The sequence below is a fragment of the Folsomia candida genome, unplaced genomic scaffold, assembly GCF_002217175.1.
Source record: "Folsomia candida strain VU population unplaced genomic scaffold, ASM221717v1 Fcan01_Sc004, whole genome shotgun sequence".
NCBI classification, from domain to species: domain Eukaryota; kingdom Metazoa; phylum Arthropoda; class Collembola; order Entomobryomorpha; family Isotomidae; genus Folsomia; species Folsomia candida.
The window spans coordinates 11,397,686-11,422,224 of NW_019091196.1; the positions used below are offsets into that span (position 1 = coordinate 11,397,686).

At 37.7% G+C, this 24,539-nt stretch overlaps 1 protein-coding gene across 4 annotated transcripts in view; it reads right to left on the minus strand.

Annotated features, from left to right (window-relative positions):
* Positions 1-24,539, minus strand: part of LOC110848259 (protein sidekick) — a 52,552-nt gene that overhangs the window by 2,790 nt on the left and 25,223 nt on the right. For 2 of the 4 annotated variants that reach the window (XM_035851446.1, XM_035851445.1), the window contains exons 2-32: positions 22,839-22,958; positions 9,748-9,924; positions 8,872-9,480; positions 8,507-8,788; positions 7,612-7,719; positions 6,905-7,024; positions 6,683-6,814; positions 6,545-6,594; positions 6,441-6,467; positions 6,281-6,354; positions 6,123-6,205; positions 5,908-6,041; positions 5,574-5,813; positions 5,427-5,481; positions 5,283-5,349; positions 5,139-5,198; positions 4,848-4,902; positions 4,484-4,763; positions 3,970-4,218; positions 3,252-3,883; positions 2,950-3,180; positions 2,586-2,886; positions 2,337-2,517; positions 2,036-2,261; positions 1,854-1,974; positions 1,703-1,768; positions 1,197-1,636; positions 1,069-1,132; positions 871-996; positions 363-806; positions 204-224 (exon numbers count right to left, since the gene is read on the minus strand). In XM_035851446.1, the coding sequence (XP_035707339.1) occupies positions 204-224; positions 363-806; positions 871-996; positions 1,069-1,132; positions 1,197-1,636; positions 1,703-1,768; positions 1,854-1,974; positions 2,036-2,261; positions 2,337-2,517; positions 2,586-2,886; positions 2,950-3,180; positions 3,252-3,883; positions 3,970-4,218; positions 4,484-4,763; positions 4,848-4,902; positions 5,139-5,198; positions 5,283-5,349; positions 5,427-5,481; positions 5,574-5,813; positions 5,908-6,041; positions 6,123-6,205; positions 6,281-6,354; positions 6,441-6,467; positions 6,545-6,594; positions 6,683-6,814; positions 6,905-7,024; positions 7,612-7,719; positions 8,507-8,788; positions 8,872-9,480; positions 9,748-9,924; positions 22,839-22,958 (5,775 nt within the window). The remainder of the gene's footprint in view (positions 1-203; positions 225-362; positions 807-870; positions 997-1,068; positions 1,133-1,196; positions 1,637-1,702; positions 1,769-1,853; positions 1,975-2,035; positions 2,262-2,336; positions 2,518-2,585; positions 2,887-2,949; positions 3,181-3,251; positions 3,884-3,969; positions 4,219-4,483; positions 4,764-4,847; positions 4,903-5,138; positions 5,199-5,282; positions 5,350-5,426; positions 5,482-5,573; positions 5,814-5,907; positions 6,042-6,122; positions 6,206-6,280; positions 6,355-6,440; positions 6,468-6,544; positions 6,595-6,682; positions 6,815-6,904; positions 7,025-7,611; positions 7,720-8,506; positions 8,789-8,871; positions 9,481-9,747; positions 9,925-22,838; positions 22,959-24,539) is intronic. The other 2 variants (XM_022095430.2, XM_035851447.1) reach the window with 2 other exon arrangements.

Sequence of the window (24,539 nt, forward strand, 5' to 3'; positions counted from 1 at the left end):
AAATACATGCGATATTGGGCTTTTATTTTATGCAAATTACAAAGTTAGTAATTAACTCATAACTATTTTGAACATGAAAAGCCAACAAAAAATAAATAATTTCAGACAAACTGAATTTCTGTGTATGAAACTACACAAAATAATTAATTTCAGCCTGCAGCCCCATATAACACATTACTTATCATTGAAATCGTATAACTTACACATTTCCCATTCGACTGTGACTGTAAACGATTTTTGAGAAATTATCATAACGGAAGCTCAATATTTTTTTCGTAAATAGCAGACTAATAAATAAACTTCGAAAATAAAGGATAGATTTTCAGAGATCTGTCTATTCCTAAAAAAATACAAATAATTACCTCTACGTTTAGCTTCAAAGTAATATCCTTGGATCTTGGACTTTTCATCATTCGCCCATTTGAACTGCACGGAGGAAAACATTTTTCCAAGGCTGAGATCTCTGATTGATTTTGGAGACCCTGGCTGTGGTCCAGTCGTCACATTTTTCCAAATTGGTGGCCCAACTTCGTTAAGAATGGAATTTTTTCCTCGGACAGAAAATGTATAGCTGGTCTCCTCTTCCAAATTTTCGACAAGAAGTGAGCAGCATGACACCTTTTGACGAACTTGTTTAGAAATGACATGATCTTCCCCACTATTTCCACTCGCTTCGACAACCGTTTCATACGTCACGAGATAATGCGTAATTTCTCCATTTGGTTTAGTTGGCTTTTCCCAACTCAGTTTTAACGAGGTCATCGTAATGTCGTAGAAAGTTATGTTCGAAATTGGTCCGGGTGGACCTGTAATTATGCAAGTGATTCGATTAGATGTGATTCTGGGGATTATTTTTTTAAAAAAACGGACCTTGTTCTGTTTTGACGAGAAATATGGGAGTCGAAGGTCCATCCCCGGCCGGATTAAAAGCCGACATTCGAATCGAATACTCAGAAAACATTTCGAGGAAAAATAGTGTATGGGACGTCGTCCAGGCTAAGTTAACAAATAAAATAGATTATGTTATATATATGTACTTATGTAAGCACCAACAAACAAATTTAATACCTGGGACAACTTCAAGTTCCTCCTCGCTGGTGTGGGACGAGGTAGAGTTGGTTTGATAGTAAATCTGAAATAACATAATTATAAGAATAATATTGTTTCAATATCATAATGAAATTTTCAAAGTTTACTTTATATCCTAAAAGATCCCCATTTTGTTGATTTTGAAATGGTGGCTTCCACTCAATCGTGACTTCTGTCGAGGATACTGACTTGATCTTAATTTCGCGTGGTTCCCCTGTCGGCACAGCTTCTCCCACGTACACAGTGATTGGTCTCGACGCTTCTCCAGTTCCTCGTGAATTGAACGGAATTACGGAAATTTCATAATTCTTGTCTCGTGTTAAATCCGTGAGAACCACGCTGCTGGCTTTTGTTCCGTGAATTTCTTCCTTGGGGGTGGTTTGCACTGATGCGACAGGATAGTCGACGGCTTGGCGGTACTCGACCCGATATCCTCCCGTTTCCGCATCCCCATTCCAACTGGATGATGGTAAGGCTTTCCACGTAACACGAACGCTCGTCGTGGTGATCGGAACTACTTGAACATCAAGCACTAATCCACTTGGTGCTGGTGAAAGAAATTAGTTAATTACAGATTACAATTACATTAATAACATTTAATTGATTTACTCACCAGCGGGCATTGTCCACGTAATATTGGACTCTTGTGAGAAACTGCTCGATCCAATGTCATTCGTAGCTTGAATTGAATAAATAAATTATTGTGATAATTCTATAAAGTTTTTCGTATAACAGTATTTTTTTCCCCTTCGATAACAACTTACCTTGAATTCTGAAACGATAAGATGTGTGTGGCTTGAGTTGTTTGGCCGTATAAGACGTTCCTGTGGGGGAGACTCGCTCGTTGATTCTGGCCCAGTGAGTTTCCCCTTCGTTGAACTCCATCTGCGCAGAAGTTATCATTTAAAAATTCTGTACAACATTCATCGAGTAGCAAAATTATTACGGTGTAATATCTGATGGGAGCGAAACCATCTCGGCCAGGAGTCCAGGAAAATGTGATTTGACTGGACTGAACTTGCGATGGTGAAATTCTAGGAGGACTTGGAGCTTGCGGAAGTTCTCGATTATTTGTCGTGTAAACTAAAAGTTTGGCAGTTTCTCCCCACCCAAGTCGAGTCTTTGCAGTTATGGAGAACCAGTAATATTTCTCTCTTTCCAAATCCGTAGCTCTGCGGGTAATAATAAACAGGTTAATAAATACATGTAAATATAAGTGAAAGTACTGAAAATATAAATGAATTTACCGGAAAGTTCGCGTTTCTGGTGAGAATTCCATCGAAAAACTTGGATTAGCGTAACCTTCCAACGCGTAAGTTATTCTGTAGGCCAAGATGACTCCGTTTAGATCAATGGGCGCGTCCCAGATCATTCTCGCAGTGGTGGTGGACACATCCGGGAAAGAAATGTTGCTTGGTGGTCCAGGAACTATTATAAATAATTGCATATTATTAATAAGTGCATACAGATCTTAAAATTTATCCCGTGTGCCGTACCATCGTCCCATGTCTGGACCAAAAGGGGTGGATCACTCAGTACGCCGTCCCCAACTCGTGTGTATGCCAAAACTTGAACATGATACTGGATAAACTTTTTCAACTGTGTGAGCGTCGTGGTGAACGTTGCGTTGGATCCAATCTGTTTGTACTGGAAGGGAACGTTCTTTGCTCCATAGTAAACTTTGTAACCATCAATGATGCCATTACAATGTTCTTCTGGAACTGATTGCCACCGGACTACAATTGTTGTTGAAGATGTAGCATTTGCTGCCAATATTTGCGGACCAATCCCAGGAACCTGGAAGATAGACAGGAGAAAAATTAAAAGTCGTAATTGATAAAAAACTTAAGAAAGTCTTACCGATTCACGAGTTCTTTCTAACGCAGAGAAAGAGACCTCTGAAGCACCCACGTCATTATACGCCGTCATTAAAACTTCATACAGCGTGAACTCTTCTAGGTGCTCGAGGACGAACGAATTCCCTGTTGGATTTTCTATCGTTTGGAATTGATAGGGAGTTGTCGCTCCGCGTTGTCGGTATGTAATATTGTAACCTCTGGGGTTTCCGTACCATTCAGTTTGTTGGAGGGGCTAAGAAATAGTAAAATTATTTATTTATTCAGTATAAATGAAACTGCAAAGTTAATTGATTCGCTGCTTACAATCCACCGCACTCTTAGTTGAGTTGCAGACATGGCTCTAACGGTAACGTTTCTCGGAGAATGGGCCGGAGGGGCTTGCAAGGTTTCAAATTGTGGAGACGGATCCGAAGGTGGCGATGGTCCAACAACGTTATTCGCAATCAGTCGTAACTTGTATGAGACGAAGGGACTCATATTGTGAACAACAATGGATTCCATACTCGTCACTGCTTGAGTTCCCCCCAAATTGGGATGAATCGCGTTGGAATTTGAAGATTCTGGTTCTTCACAATATTCATAAATCGTGTGCCAAGTTGAATTCCTGTTCGTCTGTCCTTGAATGGTCCACTTGGTTATGGATGAATTTCCATCAAAGCCTGGAGTAAATTGTAGGACAACGGAAAATGGTTGGATGTTGGAGACCGCAAGGCTCGAAGGTGGTTTAGGAAGGACTGGCTCAACTCCAGATTTCATACTCGCCGTTTTGCAAGATCCTCTCCCCATTTGCGTGTATCCGCAAACTTCGAAAGAGTAATACGTGCTGGCTTTGAGTTCAAATACTTTCGCCTGTGTCACATTGCTCGTCGTGTTGACGTCTCTGAAACTGCTGGGAATGTCTTTGATTCCGTAGCGGACAACGTAGCCTAACAGGTCTGCAAATAATCAAAGAAGGAAAAAACAATTTTAAATTGATATTTCGCATACTGTTATTTTATGTAAACTTGATATATTTACTTACCTCCATTAGTTTTCAAAGGCCGTTTCCAAACCACTTTGACCGACCTGTCTGAAATCTCTGCAAAGTGAAGAGCCTCCACTTCGTCTGGAACATCTTCGTTAGTTTTCACCATGACGGAGCCACTTTTCTTTCCATCTCCGGGATTTGTAAAGCATAAAATTGTAATGTTGTACACTTCAAATTTTTCGAGATCACAAATCATTCCCGTCTGTTCTGCCAAAGGGTCGAACGGACTTGGTGCTACGGACACTGTAAAATAATTTCAGTTGCATTAATTTCAAATTGACTTACTATCGCTATTCTGAAGGTATGGTACAAAAAAGGGTGAGTTTTATGAATAATTATGACGTAAAATGCATCCATATCGACACATCATGTCAACTTAATTAAATTAACTACTCTGATCTATCGTCACTGATTCGTCGTATCTCATTTCTTCTACTAACAAATACTGGAAGAAAAAATACATGAACGACTTCGAACTTCAAAAAGATTGATTGAACCGACAACTTACTTGTCTTTTTCAGCTCTCCAGCTTGCCACGCCTGGATTTTGTAGCCTTGATTGATTCCGTTAATTTGCTGTGGATCTGGTGGTTTCCAAGTAGCCTTGACACAGGTCGAGTTGATCGCTTCGGCTCGTACTTTGGTGGGGGAGGCACTTGGCACTCCCTCCCGTGTCTTCACTTTGAGACTTACACTGTAAATTCCAACCCCCTTATTGTTATAGGCAGCAATCTGGATCTCGTAATCTTTCCACGTTATTAAATCCTGGATGAGATAGTTTCTCTGAGCCTGGAGGGGTAATTAATAAATTTAAAAAAATCGTCATCGCTCGCTATACGTTTATTAGTCACGCTTTCGCAGTTGCATGCATACCTCGTTGGTGATATTCCTGATTGACCAGGGGCTATCTTTACCATATCCGTGAAGTCTGTAACGAAAAACAGGTTAGTCATTTGAGGTCGTTTATGTCAATGCGAATGAATAAACTATTTCGTTCCGTAAAAACACTAGTGCATTAATTTTCACTCAATCTGTCTTCGTCTAATAAATGTAGTATTTAATTTTATGATTAATGTGGAGCAAATGTCGATTGAGAAGTTATGTATATTTCTCACTTATGCATAATGTAAGTCTACATACGTCATGTTTTCCAGAATTCATTACCTGAAACGGGTGATGTAACCAAGAATTTGACCGTTTTTATGCTCTTCCATAGGTGGGTGCCTAAAAATTTCGGAAACGTTTACTTACACCACTTATAATTAGATATTTTATCAAATATTTCGGAATTGAAGACTAAAACCTTACCATTGAATAATGATTTCAGAAGGAGATCTTGCCGAACCCACAAGTCCGACGGGAGGACCGGATGGAGCTATTAAATTAAACCCATTATAATTTATTCTTTCTTGCTTGAAGCACAAATTATCATTGAAATGCGTCACAACTTACGTTCTTGCGGCAGAGTGACAATATTCGACGCTTGAGATGCCTCTCCTTCGCCAACCTGTCAACGACAGTAACACATAAGATTTCAGATTCGGAAAAATACTTGTTTCAAAAAATTGAAAATCGAAAAAAATGTCATATTTTTCTCACAGCATTCACGGCACTAATACGAAACTGGTATGAGGTCGCTGGCTTCAACCCCTCGACAACAACGTTCCTCACATCCGCAGAAACATTAGCGAGAAGCGTCTCCCATGCGGAAAGAATTTCAGTCTGTGTAATTCCAGCCTCTGGTGATGCCGTCCTCTTCTGAACGATGTACTTTAACACGGGATTATTTCCATCGAACCCACTCGTCCAACTAATGTTCACTGCTTTCGAATTTGCACCCTGAAATTGAGAGTTGTAATCAGCACCGTAAAACAATATTTCATAAATTCCTCTCAATGAAAGGTGAATAACTCAGGTGATTAGTGCTACTTACAGGGGCAAGTTTTGGTAATTTCTCAGCATGGATGTTTGAAGGTCGGTACGGCAATTCTATGATTTTTAAGTGAGCAACGCGTTCATCATGACCACCTTGCGAGCGAGATCGTACGATGCATTTGTACTGGCCAACTAATTTAATTAGAATTAATTTTTAGTCCAGATTCTACGTGCTATAAATTCTATATTTTGTAACTACATAAAATTACGTACCATCGCTGGCTCGAACTTCCCTAATTTCTAGAGTCCCGTCCAAATTAACAATAATTCTAGGAGACAACCCGGGTACAATTGCTCTACAATTTTATAATATGAAAGTAAGAATTTGGTACAATTTGTAGTTTATGTAAATCTTGTTAAAATGCGCATACTCGTCATTATGTTCCCATTCAATTTCAAAGGGAAGTGCTGGGTCTCCCTTAACTTTGCACAACATGGTAGCAATCTAGATCAAATGATACGTTAAATTACTTATATTAATAATTGACTTGTGCACATGCTTGACCTATTGGTCATTGTTTATATGCTTACCTGTCCTAGAATAACTTGGGTGTCAACCTGATCAGTTCAGATAATTAAGCATGTTACACCTTTAGATTAGTTTGTAATGATTAGCAAAAATGGTCAGTACTTACGGGAGGTTGAATGATTTGAGTTCTGACCAGAACGGAAATCTCTCCTGAACCTAAGAACAAAAGTAAAATTGTCAATGGTGTCGTGTTTGATAACCTGCCAGCAATAAATACTTATTGCAATTCTTCTATTATTTGTACCAATCACAGTGCCAGCTTCATTTGATCGAATGCATGTCCAAAGACCAGCAACGTCTTGGTTGACAGAAGCTACGAGCAAACTCCCAGTTTCCAAGATTTGAAAGCGTCCACCGGAAACAATTTCTTCCTTTTCTGCTCCAATTGTAGAAAAAAGTTTAGAAATTAATCTACCGTCTGTACATTACAACAATATTTATAATTTAGCAATAAATAATTCCTTACCGTTATGATACCAAGTCACATTCGGCATCGGAGCTCCACCTACTTCACAAAACAGGGTGATATCGTTGCCCTCCAAAACGGTGCGATTCTCAGGGCCCTTAATCATCACAGGTGCAGATGCTGTAAAATTTCCGATTCAACAATTTAGCATAACATGGAACAAACAGGTAGGACGAAAACCAACAAAATGATAATAACGCTTCAAAACAAATGCAGGTTTTTTTTACACCCGTCAAATCAGTGTTCAATTAAGCGTGCTGTGTTAATGCTGCAAAAACTTCAAACAAAACGCACGGTGGGTGCTGTTGAAGTTAAATCGTGGTGAATGGTGACCTTTTTAACAGCGATTCGTGTAGTGCAGAGGTGCTTTGTGTTGCATTCCTAATCCTAATTGCTACTAAAATATTGGTGAATCATACATACATAAATTTATTATGCTTGCAGGTGTGTTTGTCTAAAATAGTCAAAAATTCAGTCAAACATGCGAAAAATATTGTACTCTTTGTGATTACCTCTTTTGCATAGAGGTCAAAAATAAAACAGAAACAAGGGAAGACGTAAATACAAAGTACAGCAGCATGAGAAAGAAGTGTAATCTCATTCACAAGGAGAAAGCATAAAAATCGGAGGAAGGTGGTGTTTTTTTTCAATAATCAACAAAGCACTGATAAAAGTACTCGGTACCGAAACCAAAAGAGATTACCAACCGTTGGCAGGTTTGGCGTTAAGAAGGTCATTGATCGTAAGTCTGACAACTTTACTATGTACATCTCTGACACGACGTGGGGTCATCAGCAGCGGCAAATGTTTATTATCTGAAAGGGAAACTGTTTTTCAATCCCATAAATTAAAGCAAAACCAATACCCAATTTGCTTAACCATTTTGCAATGCGAAAATTAAGTTCGTATAGTAATAGTAGTCATTGAGGAGTTTTACAATATATGCAAATATGTACAGTCAGTCATGCTGATTATAAACTTGTCATATTGAGATGGGAGATTATATTGAAGCCAAAAGTTGTAAAAAAATTATATTATTTTCACATCGTTTGTATTTACAACAACAATCGCAATTTCTTCCACTCCACATGGGGGTTCGGAGTCGTAGCCGTGGTTCTCCTCAAGTCGCCAGCTTTTTCTTCAGCTCGCTTGCCTGTAAATTATGGCTGCCGGATATTTATGAACGCCTGGAGAATATAATGTGGCCATAATAATTGTTCATTACTGTTCACAGCCATGTTCTGACACTATACGACTACATGTAACTGCTGCTGCTGCTGATACGGTGGTCATAAAAATACCAGAGATCAACTTGTGTAACAACTGTGACTGGCTACAAATCAATAACAAAGATGAAGCAACTCGTTTGGTAGTGGGCTTGCGAGTTTTAAATGACGGATGGGATGAGCACCCTTTACCAAAAATGTGAATTATGCCACTTGCAACGCAACGTGTAACATATAAATTGCAATTTTAAACATTCTTTCGGATAATAATTGTGATTTGCGGCGAATAAACGATGAATTTTGCAATGAGTATACTTGATAACTTGCTTATAGGAGTGAGTGATTATTGCTTATTGTGAAAAAGATGCTTGCTTACTTTTAACACGAAGCCAGCTATAGCCGTTCGCTTCACCAGCAACAGAATTGGCGAAACATTGATACATTCCGGAATCTTGAGCTCGAAGGAAGTGGACCGTCAAAGAACCCGTTTCTGGGTCGACCGAATATCCAGGTTGATCAACCCCATTAATGAAGGACGTGTCTTTGTACCAGGTAATGTTTGGTTTGGGAACCCCACCCACGGAACAATGCATAACAGTCTCTTTCCCAAACTCTCCGTAAACTTCGGTTGGCATGAGTTGGACAAAGTATGGTTTTTCTGTAGTAGGAAAAATAAGTAAATTCATGACGTGCTTTCTCCATACCGTAAAACGAACAATTAAATTTAAAAAAAGTACTTACCAATGATTGAAACACGAGCTGATGCAGATTGAATTGGGTAAATGGAATTCCTTAGCCTAGCCTGACACGAATATTGTCCCCCGTGAGACGAGTCCACCTTCAACAAGGACAATGTTCTGTTCCACAGATCGTTGAATGACGTCTGGATCCCAGATGTCTCAATTGGAACGCCATCCTTGAGCCAAATCGTCTCCAGTTCGTGAAGCGGTCTCGCATTGGCAATACATTGGAGCTCGTAATCATTCGTGCCTTTGATGACTTGGGCGTCCGTTGGGGGGACAATGATCATCGGAGGAGTCTGGTCTGGTGTGGGGTCACCTTGATTGGTCACGATGAGATTGATAAAGCCGGACGTTTCCTCCTGACCCAGTTGTGTGTTTGTAGCGCGGGCTCGATAAGACTTTTGGTCTGCGGCGTTGACGTCGAGAATGACCTGGCCAAACGTGGAGGTGGATGCAAATTTGGAACCGTAAAGGAGTGAGTTGTCCCGAGCTTGCCAAAGGATGGAGGGAGGTGGGTAGCTCGAAATTGCAGGGAGTTCAAGCACCGCTGCTTCTCCAGAACGGACAACGACAGTCTTTTCCTCTTCAACTTCGAAAGGTGTCATATCTAAAAAGTAATAGGAAAATATGGGTGGTAAGGATGGATGAAGGTCTAAATTTTAATAATTTAATAGATAAGCACTAGAGCAATCATAAAATTGCAGTGAACAATTATGCGCATAATTAAGTCACATGTCATATGCAAATATTTATGCAAGTCAATTAAAGTGATTTTGAATTTTTAGAATGCCTGGAAGGGAAAATTTGAATCCGCATAATTGTTGAAATTACACCTGAGGAGAGTAATCGGACAAAAACTTTATGATATACTTACATGCGACTGTAACTTTAATTTTCTCCGACTGAATGGCTCCCACGTCATTTCGACACTGGCACCAATACTGCCCGGAGTCTGAGCGTTTCGCATGTTGGATTTTGTAAAAATGGTCCACTGAATAATCTCCCAGGAACTGACCGTCTTTTACCCAACGGTATTCCGGCTGTGGTGACCCTGCAAATTATAAATAAGGTCAAAATTAATACATTTTCCAAAGAGTTATTTTAATCCTTACATAATACTATATGTAAACTTAATATTAGTCTAATCGTAAGTCTGATATATAACTATGTAAGTATGCACTTGAACCATGAGAAATTTTGGGTATGAATTAATCATGCATAAATTACTTCAATCCCCAGACGGCGATATTTCTCAGGGGGATGTGAATTTTGTGGGAATAATTTGACAATAAAAAATTGATTCTTTTTCTTCATACCACCACAACAATGGGCTATATCTCACGCATCATGGATAAAAGATATGACAAGTTCAACGAGTAACGAGCTAAACGAAATGCCAAAAATTTAAATGAACCCTTCTTTCTTTTCAAGTTCGAAACGGGAGGATGATAGAAAGCTGATTGTTGCATCGTTCAAATTTTAACAACCACCACCACCAACCAGGATTGAAGCCTTTAACAAACTGACAATGAAAATCGTAAACAATGTTGAGTACAAATTTTTTAAGAGATTTTTATTTGTACTTCTTCTCGGATAGCAAGTTACGATGTGAATATTCTTCTTCTTATCACTTGAGAGGATGGTCAAGAAGGAGAAACAGTGGCAACATTTTTATAGCCGTGTTATGTAAAATCAAATTTTACATAGTTTCATTTCATCCTCGTAAACTTAACTTCTTATTTCATCACAGCAATTCCAACGAAAATGTGTTTCTTGACACGTTCATCTTTTGCATCATCGCAATCTTTGTGCTGTCTTTTTTTTGCAAAAATATTATGGGACCGTTGACCATGTCAAATTCAAATTTGACATGAATGCAAGTATAACTTTGTGTCTTAGGTAGAAATATAAATATCTGCGCAGACATAAAACTGGTCTCTTTTTTAGTATTCTTGTTTCTACTTCCGGACCTAGTTCAGAGTTTTTTTCTGATTTATTTACCTTGCTTCATACATAACAATCCTCATTTCACTCAATTTTTGAGCGCTATTGTGGTCCGTAATAACAGTTAGGTTGAAACATAATTAATCTTTGAGACTGATGAATTTTGTTGAGCAATTACACAAAAAGAACTTTTCTCGTTTGTTTTTAGATATTTTGAACAATTCCATTCATTTTTGTTCCATAGAACGAGGGGGACACAAATAATAAAAGTTGCATAGAGTGAGTTTGTCCTCAAAAGGTAACAGGATAACAACATGCAACAAACAATCGATTATGCAATACAAAAGTGAATCTTACAACTTTTACGTGAAGGCAAAAGTCAAAACTTACATAAAACTTTAAACTGATCTTTCCACGTGTGGTGGAAAGATCATTTATCTCTGAATCGCTGCTTGCATTTCGTTAATAGAAATCTTTTCATTTCTGAAGGAAGGAGGAACGAACCCAGAGAACTAAAGGTTCGTCACCATTTCAAATTTACAAAATCCATTACTACTTCTTTTTTCTGTTCCATTCTTGAGTTGGGAGCTGATTATGACTGACTCTGCTGGACAATGCATTTCCAGTACATTGTCCACAATGTGATTTATAGACCTTGAAAATCATCTTTGAATTGAAGGAAATCCTGGAAAAATCAACATTTGCTGTGAGACGGGAAGATGAATGAGATTCTGTCGTTATTCTTGGGGTGGTGGATCTCATCAAAGCGATAGATGACTTATTTTTTTCTTTCCAGGTGCAACAGCAATTTGCCACGGGGAAGGAAGTTTATAGTTTACATGCACTTTTGAGAGGCCACAATGTCTGATTTATGTAAAGACAAACTCAAAATGATTGATTGTCGACTAGATTTGCAACAATAGCCAAAAATTGGGCAGTCTCATTACACAAAATTATAGTAAAACGTTCCAGCTTTAGCACATCTTTGATCCCAAATGGCAATGAACAGGTTAAAAGCCCTCCGAAATCTCACCCCTGGAGCACCGATCTTGGTAATTGTGACCAACAGCGCTCGGCATGCAGTCAATTTGGCTTGATTACATCAATGATGATCTGAATATTGTAAAATTTTCAGATTCTGCTCATCTACAAACCACAAAAGTATCGTAAACCTCCAATTTTTTCTGCTTTTCGTGTCTTATTAGTTTGTGGTGGAATCATCGTTAAAAATGCTCCTGTCGTTCGTGCAATTCTGCATCCATGAGCTTGCATAGAAGAACATCTTTCCTCTCCTGGAAGTTGGTATTCATGTAGTAAGCAGCAACTTCACTTTGAATTTTCTTCCCAATTTTTTAACAACAATGTTACTCAATTTCAGGAGAATTTTTCATCTCACATGACATTCTGCTGTCATGATGTTTGCGGAAAAGGCAATTTGTTGTGAAAATTGACTTTCATTAAGGTTTGTTTGGAGCAAGTGCAGGGCTTAAATATAAAATACTTGCTTGTCATCATCATCATCTCCTTCATGCTGGTTTCGCTCTGCAGAATTTCCACTTCAATTATACCGTCTCTCGCAGGTGGAGACTTTGCAAGTTTTTTTGTAATTATTTAGGATCTGGTGGGTCGCCGGTGCATTACTTTTTCTGCTTCCCCCAGCTGTCGTTTCGTAATTCTGGTGTGTTTCAACTTGGGTATTATACATACGTTACAGACATCAAGATTAACTAAATTTTACTTTACTTCTTCTCAAAAACAAGTTTCTATTATGCGAACGACGACCATATCGGTTTGGTGGTAGTAGTTTTCCTGGATAAAATCTCAATCTGTGTGTTCCATCAAACATCACAATTTCCATCTGGTTGGAAAACGTGGTCAATAAATTACCACCCTGCGGAGGTATACAAAACCGAAGAAAGTCGGTGTGCAGCAGTACTTACATATTATAATCCGGACAAATCATCCGGGATGAAAATGATAATAAGTTGCATAGCAGGGTATATAGATAAATACCAAAAGTTGAGATGCAAGTCAGGTCGCATGATCATTAAATGCTCTGTTTCACATCCAAGCAACTAGATATACTAAATACACATGTATACTCCTTGCCTCCTTAATACCTGTATTCTTGTAAAAAAAAAGTCCAGTAAAAACTGTAACCGGTAACAGGTAGCCTACACAGTGAAGCATCCAGAAGAATTGCCGAATAATGAGAGTCCTCAAAAAAGTGTACACACAACAACTTCAACTTGTACACATCACTTTTCCCTTGAAACTTAAGTGAAGTGGATTTTAATTCAGATTCGGCAATTCATCTTCTCATGATCAATCTCCCACTGCTGGCTTCAATCAGAACATGGTGAAGCAAGTATTGAAGGTGTGCAAGTGCATTGTGTATGCAGAAGACAGGTGATAAAATGCACCATCTTAAAATCTGATGGATTTCATTCTTTTTTGCTCGTTTGCTTATCAACGGAAGGAGATCAAAGGTACAAAGGAAAGGGATCCACCTCTTCAAGCCAAATATTGCTGGATACTTGATCGTTATGCTGCATATTATCCAAGAATGTTTATGATTTCGCCACATTCAGTATTTTCCCAAAACTGAAAAGCAATGTCTGCAGTTCATTTTGAAGAATTTGCAGGTACCAATAGAAGGGCTTACAAAAAATGGTGTGATTTGACCAGTAGTAGTGAGGTACATATATCCATCTCATCATATAATGTGTACCCAGGATCCATAGTTGTGTTAAAGAACAAACCAGTACAAGTTTGTTCGTTATATAAGTGGTAGAGTGACTTCACTTCTTGACACAAAAAATCACCCTTCGGCCTGCAAGAAGGGTTGCTTTACTACCACTATAAATGCAATCCTGCCTTTAAGAATATATAAAATCCTTCCCAACTATAGCCGAATATTTACCTCTAGATGTATATATGTACATCCATCGCTGGTTGTTGGAGGTTAAGAAAAGATTTTAAAAGTTTTGTTAGACGCAGTATGTTCCGAGGGTTCTTTCCACAATTAAACAACGCTTTTGCTGGAAGGAATTGTGGTACGAGACGAAGCAGCCTTGCAGGATGGATGGCGTGTTGGTTCCTCCAACTTTTTTTTTCTAAACCATCTCTCTATCCTCTTCTTCTATCCAAATGTTTAAAACCCCAGCCTGGCCATGTTTTTACCTTGACTGACTACACACATATTCTACTGCATTTGGCCGGATGGGCCTTTACCTTAATTCCATAATGGCTGTTCCTCCATCCCTAATGTCAGGCTTGAGCGTTACGAGAAGAAGTGAAACTTGGGACAATAAAAAATATCATTCTTCTCCTCCAGGTCCATGACTGACTGAGGTGTACCTGAAGCCTTGTTTGTAGCGATTTTAACTTCAAATCCAACACTTTTATCGTGCCACAGGTTGCACAGATTTTACATTGATGTTGCCTTGCATTGTATATCGTTCCCTTATTTAATCGGCAAGAAGTCTCTCTGAATATCCATCCCTCAGACTTTTTCTAATCTCCATCCCTCCAGCCAGAGTGAAACCATTTTGATCAAGGTGTACATATGTACGCATGCCGTCACGAACTTATTGAAAATCGTGAGATAATAGACCATAGCCAAGCCAAATGTACCTTGAAACAGTTTAGTCTTATAATCTGGTCATCTTACAGCCCATAAGTTGCCATCTTCCAGGGTATAAAATCCTCATTACTTTTTACACACGTAGACTTAAAAACAAAGAGACACTTTGTCATTGTTTGTAATTGCTTCGACTTTTCAGACCAGTGTTTTTCCTCCTGTACATAAAATAATGTATGCCCCAACAGCTAGTACATACACTTTTTTACAGTATATTTATACTTGCAGGTTGACCTTGTACGTTCAAATTATTCAAAAGAAAATAAAAGCAATATCAACAGTAACATGGATTTAATTTGAATTCTGTCAACCCTCGCCTTCATCCACAGGACTCCTTTTGTGAGGACATGAATAAAAGCCAACCTCCATGAACGGCTTGTCTCAGCAGGTTAATTTTGGTTCTTACTTCACGGAGAATTATATTTTTTACTTATAAACTAAACACTTACATATATGACGATGTGGATCTGACTACTCGCTGACAATAATCAAGCTGAGAAAAACTTTGGGTACAAAATGTGGTGATGGTGAGCTTGAAGCGACATATTTTGAAGGTGAAACTATTTTAGGAAATATTTTTAAAAGGTGAGGAACGAGTTATTTTTTATGAAGCTGAGTTACTGACACATTCTCAGTTTCAAAAATATGCTTTGATCCAATGTTCGGATTCCTGTGTCAAAATGTAAAGTGATGGTTCGTCTTGTTCATTTCATTTCTTTCATGGAGCGACCTTCGTATAGACGAAATGCTGCAATAGAGAGTGAGACGAAGGGACAATGGAATAAAAGATTATGGTATTCATTATCTTCCTCTGAAATGTCTGAGTGCATTCCTCACCTGATTGCATTGCGTCCAATTCTTGTACAGATAGAAACTGGGAACGGTAACATGGAAAGTAATAATGCACCAAAGTGAAAGAAAGAATGTCAGTTTTCTTTGAGATTTAGTCAGTGCAAATTCAAAAATGTAAACCTATAATCTGAACCTAATGACAATGCATAGTTGAGGAAATAATGTGAATCGACAATTGGCTAATCATTTCTATATAAGGTCTACTAGATAATGATAAAGCATCATGCTGTGGATCAAAAATTATCACGACTCAACGTCAGAGGCGAAATATGTAGTTCTGAATTTAATTATTCGCTATCAGAAAATCATTCGTGTCATTGTCATTAAAATCAGAGTAACATATCGAGATGATCACGTACGCTTCAATTAGCACAGCAATATGAATGTCAATGTCAGTAACAAGCGGCTACCTTACGCAATTCCGGTCAAGCTTAAAAATACTTCAATATCAATCTCAATCGGTTAACGGTTAGCGATTACTGTACGGACAATGACACGATTTTTGATCAAAATCAGATTATGTCCCATCACTAACTACCAACTACATTGTATACTCCCCTAAAATTCATGGGCCAACTTTAAACACATTTTCAAGTCCTCTAAGCACATATTTGTAGTATCGCATTCTCAGAAATTAATAGCGAATGCTCATCAAACCAGAACTAAAACTAAAGATAATCCTTCCGGTGAAAGATCCTCCGATCGTTCCAACTGTCACTTCCCCTCTCACTCCAATAAATTCTTTAAGCAGATGTGATTCAACGACTCATCTCTGTGCCCCTCGGTCCTCTGTCTATCTCTTTTTAATTTCAATGACCATACAGCCACCAGATCGTTGTCAGTCACTCGCTCGCTCTCATCGTCATAATCAGAAAAGTACGTAACTATTTTCGATCGTGCTCGCTTTTTTACTTACTATTTGTTTGGGAATAAACTGCATTTCTCATCGCATATCTCATCACGGGATGAAGAAGGGTTGAACTCGCATTGGGACATGACTACGTAAAAGTATATCCTCACTGATAGTGAGATGGGGTTGGTCACTCAAGCTTAACCCAGAGGAGGGCCACGATTTATTGTTGGACTTAACCCCACCGTCACCCCAGCACAACAAAACACTCACTTTCATAATAATAATATTTCTCATACATATTCCACCAAGTATAATCTTCTTGGGTATAAATGCCATATGAAATTATGACTTATGCAATAAAAGAATGGAGTCATAAGCCACCTCGCTCGCCAAGCAGCAAAATGAGATTATGAGACTTAAGCATAGGAAAAATAAATTGTTGTTGTGTGTGTCTGCACAAGCTGAGTCTTCAGTATTTCGATGACAGACATTTTTTACTGCACTTTTTAGCTGTCAATTTCACAAGTCCTATTTTAGAATGTTAAAATTTCAAGAGGGGGTGGACAACTTCACTTTAAGTTCCACTGTAAAGCTTCATAATCGATCATGAACTTGAATTAGAAATCAAAAGTGCGTTACAATTCGTTCGATCCATTATCAGCACCTAAATGCATACGTATGTATTTAAATATGGATACATATGCATAATTTATAACGCTAATAATAGTAACAAACTGGGCTTGCACTATCGGAAAGTGTATCTATCTACTTAACAATATTTCATGCATCATCAATTATAATGCATGTTTTGAATAGTTGTGACTTTTTGATTCATTCAGTTTCAGTTAAAGCGACCCTTTGGGCCTTAACCCAGCATTATGAGAATTCTAATCCATCCATTATCGGATGGCAGGGAACAACCAAGTACAAAAAATGATATGCTTTGAAAATATTCACTACGTATTTTATTTATTTATTATTGACAGGAATCATAATCCTAATCATGATTGATTAATATTTCCCCAACAATGGGCGAACCTTCAACCTTCCTCTCAATATAAAATGTGCAAGGATGATGAGATTCAGTAAAAGTAACGCATTGAAGGCTGACTTGTCAAAATCGCTTATTCACTAGAAACCCATGCCAATTTTTCCTTTATCTTCTTCCCACCACTCAATTCGATTGATTTGATTTTTGATGGAAATACATGCATTCGATGGGAAAATCCAGCTTGCAAAATAATACAATTGAAGTCTCGTCGTCTCATTTTGTCGTCGTTCTGTGCGTGTCACGCAAGTTATTGATTTCGATTAAAAAAGAACAGTGAGTGAAGTGAATGACATTGAAGAAAGTTCCGTTTGTGTGGGGCGACGATGGCGAATGTAAGTATTTGATCGAATGTAAATAAACCGGTATGTATACGGACAAATGAGAAACATGTTAACGGCTCCATTATGAAAGCGGTATGTACTTATCCAGTGAAAGCCACTTCACTTGGGCATCAAGAAGGAAATAGAACTAGGAAGGAAGGAACTCGGCACTCCATCCATATTAAAATATTCGCCATAATAAAGGTCCATTAGTCAATTTGGGTGTATGTAAGCCCTCTTTTTTCGGAACCATGTGTGTGTGGTAATAATGGTCTCAAGTGCAAGTGCAATATGAGGCTTTTAATGTGTTGGCTGACTTGTTAAAATGGTGCTGAATGGAGGAAAAGTAGAGTCAACCACCATTTTTAGTTAGCCGGCCTGTCAATTACATTCAGGAGGAGCGTTGGATTGCACCCTCTTCTTCGTCCAGAAGCAACCTGGACCTATGAACCCTCCTCATTTGTAAAAGTTTGAAAGTAACAAATGTTTGTCATGCCGAACTAACCAGGAGGGCTTCATGTTTCGTTTTGAATGAGTAAAACTTCATAAGGCCACCGTTTCCAATTCAGTCCAACCCACACATAAATTTAATTTTGGTATTCGACACTTTCCTAGAGAGAAAATATATCCGTTTGTGTTCCTCTTCTGTACAATACATGGTCTGTTGTTCTTTCGTTATTGTGTGTGCGTTTCGTGTTTGTGGTGTGCGTCCGGTCCAAAATGATGTAATAATGCACGAGAGGTGTTTCAAATATGTATTGATTGGTTATGAGGGGGTCTACACATTTTGTAAAGTTTCCACCTTATTTTTCATCTTTTATCATGCAAATATAAAATTTCGAAATACTGTAATCGAGATATTGCGAGACAAGGTTAATTCATGAACAATATCAGAATAAATTGCAAATTCTCGTGCAAACCCTGTTTTTGAACGTTGAACCACCATGGGTTGTCCAGTAAGGAACGCCATTGAATTTTCACTACAACCTTTGCCTGCACGATATGTATGATATGATCAAAACTCTGACATGGACACCTCCTCCCTAAAATTTGTCAACACGAGACCTGTCCAACTGTCATGAAGGCATTCTCGTCAATCACCACTAGCATCACCAACCAAATAAATTAATGTGTCTTGATTTTCGATATAAACCAGTTCGTCAAAATAAATTCGATTGGATACATAATGCACACCACTACCCACACACATATCGTTTTAACATGACTCAATGACAAAAAAAACTGGAGACACGTCCCCACAAGGCAGGGTTGGACTGATACACATAGTTCATGCCCAATTTTATTCAAAGTACGAACTGCAGCTATCTAATTTCATGCCACATGTGCCACATTTAATTTCCATCCTTTGTGTCACGAACGACCTGCTGCTCTGAACTAGATCTAAGGGATGCGTACGTACGTTGTACGTATCGCTTACGCAGTCATAAAAATGCAACAAATTTGTGTTCCCTTCGTGGAATACGCTGGTATCATTTCAATATGGGCACGATTCAAAAGCAGTGAATTTTATACCGACTTTAAATTACATGGTGCGTTTTGCTGGAAGGTGGAATATTGTATTGGTTTCATTTCAATACTGGTGGCTTTATAATGGTCACGACACATTCAATAATGACGGATGAAAGAAAACCACCACTCCTCCTCTGCCAGGGAGAATTCGAGGTTAAACTGCGACATGGCCTGTGATCATGCCACTTTGAAATTCATTTCACTCATTTTGAAGTAAATCACCAAAAAATATTGTGAATTTGAAGGTTTCTTTCCTATCCGAACTTATGTAAATAAATACGCAATTCAATCACAAGATAATTTATGTAGCTCGTGCCTAAGAAAATCGATAAAGTAATAGACGAAGAAGAATGAACAGAAATTTGGCTGCCATTCTTCCTTCTTCTCAATCAAAGAAATAGAAATTGACGATAATAGTAAAGTTGTAATGTAACTATGTTGCAGAGCGTGATGGAAAATTTGATTGGCTTCCCTGGACTGATGAGACGTATGGAATCGGCATTGTTCTCATTTTCCTTTAACAGCTACAGTTTATTTAATGAAGCCATCAAACAAATCCCTCCTTCTGGTTGTGCATTTTCTCCTGTGTTACTTATAAAAGTGTGATATGATACGATATGATACAATATATCTCATTTTCAGCAGCACACCAGGCAAAAAATCTATTGACACGTGCACAATTATTTTTCTTTCTTGCTTAGTTAACCAAAACGTGAGGAGCTCATAAAGGTAAATGACTCCATATAATAAATTTCTGAAATGTCTAAATGCAGTAGTGTTCGTTTCGTTGGGGCATTGTTTATTCATCATCCTCGTTACGAGGAACTTGTAATTTTAGTTGTCCCATAATAATTAAATATTAAGTTATTTGACTATTTCTTCCCGTGTATTTAATGAATACGAGACCATACAGAATTCCATATCGTGATGCGATATTTAGCGAATTTTTATGTATGCACACCGGAAAAATTCTTCACAATGGAGTAATTTTTAAACATTGAAATCTCTAAACCACGACATCCTTTTAAGATTACCCTTCACAAAACCAACAGCAATTCCCACCGTAATTATATCCATTTCCATTCCAGCGAGCAATAAATGACCCTTGAAAGTCTGGTCTTATGTACCTTGTTGCATAATAATACGTGATATAATGGGCTGCGAACATTGTTGTGGGTGGTCAATAAAGCATAGAAAGAGATACATTATTTATGAATCCTTCTTCTCACAATGAGTGTGGAATATGGCATTATCATATAATGCAAATGGGAATTAAGCATGAGAGATGACACGGGGAGGCATGATGGAAAACCGGAACTGGACAATTGAGACATTATAATATTATCTATTCGGCTCTCTGCTTGAGTAGAAGAATTCTGGTGAGAACATTACAATTTCGAGTGCGAATTAACTACGAAAATTGAAAAGTTAATGAAACAATGGCATCACTTTTAAAGAAAAATATGAAATCCTGAACTTGAACACAATGGGGAATAAGATCATCGACCACCCAACGAACCATCCATCCATTAAGATTCAATTACCAAAAGTGCCACATATCACAAGTGAAGCCATTCATCCCATATCTTCCTCTTCTCTTACTCCATTATTCAAAAACCCATAAAATAATTCGCATGACACCCAAGATACCATAAATTCATTAGGATCAGTAAAAGAGTTGGGCTGAGCAATAAATAATTTTCAAAAGCTTGTTATTCTCATTCTGCTGCAAAACCATTTACTTTTCACCACGATTCCACTCCGACACTGCAAATTTATTTCTAATCCTATTTGCTATGAACCTCTTGCCTCCCGTCAAATAAATGATATGTATGCTTTTCTAATACTCCCATTGAATGATGTGATGTCCTCTCCCCTGGTAAAAAAGTATGATTTATGTATGGAATTGTCAAGTGATGCGGGTGCAGGGTAAATACATAAGTATGTTTTTAGCCAAGGATAAGCCAGTCCGCCTGTCACAAAAATTCGCAGCTTTTTACCACATTTTTTTAAGAAATGGTGGAGTACTGTTGAATTGATAAATCATATCGTAACTGAGAAGGTGTCATCAACCAGAGGAGATAACGAGAAGATATTTATTTTGTGTGTGATGTGATTTCACACACTTCTTGAAAATACGAGATGTCAATCGGCACAATTGCACTATTTAGTAGTACACGAGATGAGAAATGACTAGGGTTGCCGTTTTTATCCGAGATTATCCTATCCGATCGGATAGGATCGGATAATGTCGGATAGGATGAGCAAAAATACGATTCGGCTATCCGTCGGAGAGGATAATTTTTTCAAATTATCCGACGGATATCGGATAATTTTGAAATGACGAGTTACGTGTAATTTGTGCACGTTGTATGTGCGAAAGTAAAGTAAATATTTCATCTCCAATTGTATTTCATTATCAGCCAGGATATATTTAAGTAATTCCAGACAAATCTTAGTAAAGCTAGCAGGTGTAAAATTATTACCATGTCAGACACAAAACGGTTCCATTTGTGGTAATATAAGGTTATTTTCCCATTGCTTAGAGAATCAATCTAGTTCTGTGGGTGCTTTGACGTAATTAAGTTGAATATTGACATTGTGTATTAAATTGAACTGATTACATACTGCGTAGTGCGTATCATACCTATTCAAAATAATAAAGAAAAGTGGAGACTTACGGAAAGACGTTTGTCAAATACATACATACGTATCACTTCTAATTCCTACAACTCCCTTAGTAGTTCAGTCTGCTCAGCTCACTTGACATATTTAATTTTAATAGAGCATATGTATGTAAATTGAATACCCGACAATTGTTGGCATTATTTAAAATTTTTGTGTTTTTTCCTAATTAATTTTATTATCCTATCCTATCCGTCGGATATCCGACGGATATCGGATAGGATAATATTTCTGAAATTATCCGACTCGGATTATCCGAACAGTGGACTTATCCGATTGGATAAAAATTATTTTTATCCTATCCTATCCTATCCGATCGGATGGCAACCCTAGAAATGACTGACGAGTTTGCAACTAAGAAGTACCAAACTTTTCAACTGTTGTGAAATCCATTAATTTTCTATTCAGCTCTGAAAACATTCCCACATTCATTAAATTCTTGTCATTTATTTATGTATTTAAAAGGAGTAGAAATTACTTAGGGCATTTTTTTCTGGTGAAAAGCAACTTCTCAAAATTTCGAAGCTAAATAAGAAGAACAATTTCGGCGAGCAATCTGAGATACTTATCATTACAAATAAAGCAAACCTTCAGTTCACCTAACAGACTGACTGACTGAGTTCATCACTAATGACGTCCAAATTAAATGAGGTGAGGGTGAACTCGGCAGAATTATGACGGATCAAAAGAAATTTATTATGATGAGAAAAATAGTGGATAGATGGATGGATAATGATTACTTTCCGTGGGAGTTGCAGGTAAGTAATTTGCTGCACCAAGTTCAAATAGGTTTTAATTGCTGTACAAATGTACGGTTTGCCGTCGCAATTATCTATTTATCTTGGCTAACGCTACAGACAGACATTAATGAAAAATTGCTTTTAACAGAAAACTAAAAATTTTAGATTAGAGACAATAAATGCATGTTTTTTATAAATCTTCCAGATTGCACATATTTTGCCACCATAAAAATATCATTATGGATAATTCTGTATTTTTTGTGGAGTACACATGAATAAGAATTGTTTTTTCTTAAACTCATGGCCTACATGACTTCACTATAAAATTACAAAAACCCGTAACTTACCGAGTGCATGACATTGAAGAATTTTCGTGCGACCCTCACTCACAATGCTTCCGGCTGCAGAGGGCTGCGTTATAAAACGGGGGGCCTGGAGATGACTATTTTCTCCAGAGGCGGATACACCTGAAAAATTAAAATAAAATAACAATGACCATCAAGTTATACATACAAATTTTTCACAATATTGACTTTTAAGCAGCAGCATAACAATAACATAATCATTCAGTAACTAGTCGAGCAGTTATGAGAAATGCCTTTAACATATGGAGCCATCAGACAGGAAAATATCACATTTTCCGTCACATTGCATTAAATGAGATTTCATGAGACATGAAGCAAAATGAGATTTTACAAGATCTCCAAGAAGAAGAGATTACTTTTATTATTGAGATTACCACAGTCCAACAACTTCTAGTTTAACAATGCTCAATAATGTGAAACCTCCAGTCACGCCAGACTTTTTGAACTATGTATGATGGCGTTTCGAGTGTGAGAAAATTGCCACGCAAAACTATTCACTCACATGCACCCGGTAATCATTTCCATTTCTCGTTTGTATTATTTCTCAGGTTATTTAACCAGTGTGTGCATACATATGTGTCGTCTCATGTCTTCTTCATGACGACGTGGACGTATGCATGTTGCCATTTGAACAGGTTAAGTACAAAGTGCAGCAGAGGATTACGCAGAAATGAGAACTTTAAAACCAACCAGCCAACCTTCGACGTTTTTCGTAATTACAGTGGAGCTCTGGCGAGTCTTCTTCGAGCTCGGCAAAAGTTTTTAAAGATGCAATCCAAAAGTATTTCGTTTTGTAAAATCATTTCGAAATAATGTTGCTTCGAGGGACTGCAGTTGTCATTACTAAAATTTCAACTTAATCATTCATACTTTGGTTTTCCTTTAGCGGATTGAATCATCGACATGAATGTTAACTGGTTGGTTGGTTAGTGCTGATTTCTGATCAATTACTCATCGTGGTGTCAGATATTCGAATTTTTAAGCCGATAAATACCATTGTATAAGCATTTTTGTGACTTTAGCTATCGGATAAATACCATTTATGTATGTACGTATACAATTACTAATGCGAAATAATCCGACTTTTGTCTCATTTTGCTAACAAGATTGAAGCCAGCAAAAAATATTTTAGATTCGAACTATTGATAGGAATTATTATGTGACACGTTATTGGACTTGATGCCCAGAAATGTTATTGAAAAAATGGATGGTGTCTATTACCCCGTGGCAAAAGTGCTTATCTTTCATCATCTCGTTATAAAACACATTTAGATTTGTATGAAAATTAGTTGCACTTTCTTTCTGCATATTTTAGATAACTTTGTATGTAGATAAGATGCGTTTTATTTGCAAGTGTAATAAAATTACTTGAGATTCATGACAATCATAAAGTTCGCTGCGGGGGTGACGCCAGAAAGAAGACGCTTGCCACACAACAAAATTAACAAGCAACCAAATTCGGTTTTCCAGAATTTAGACTGAATGAATTGCATGTTCCTTTTCCTCCAGGAAAATTTACGGCTTTTCCATAATCTTTTAAAACAACAAGGAAATAGCATACTCATTATCGAATTTGGCCTAGAGATATTTATATTTTGTAAAGTTTCTTCAAATTTGTTGTAGAATGTATGTTGCTCAAGATTTACGGCGTGGCAGTAACTACAAAGATTATGATAATCTAAA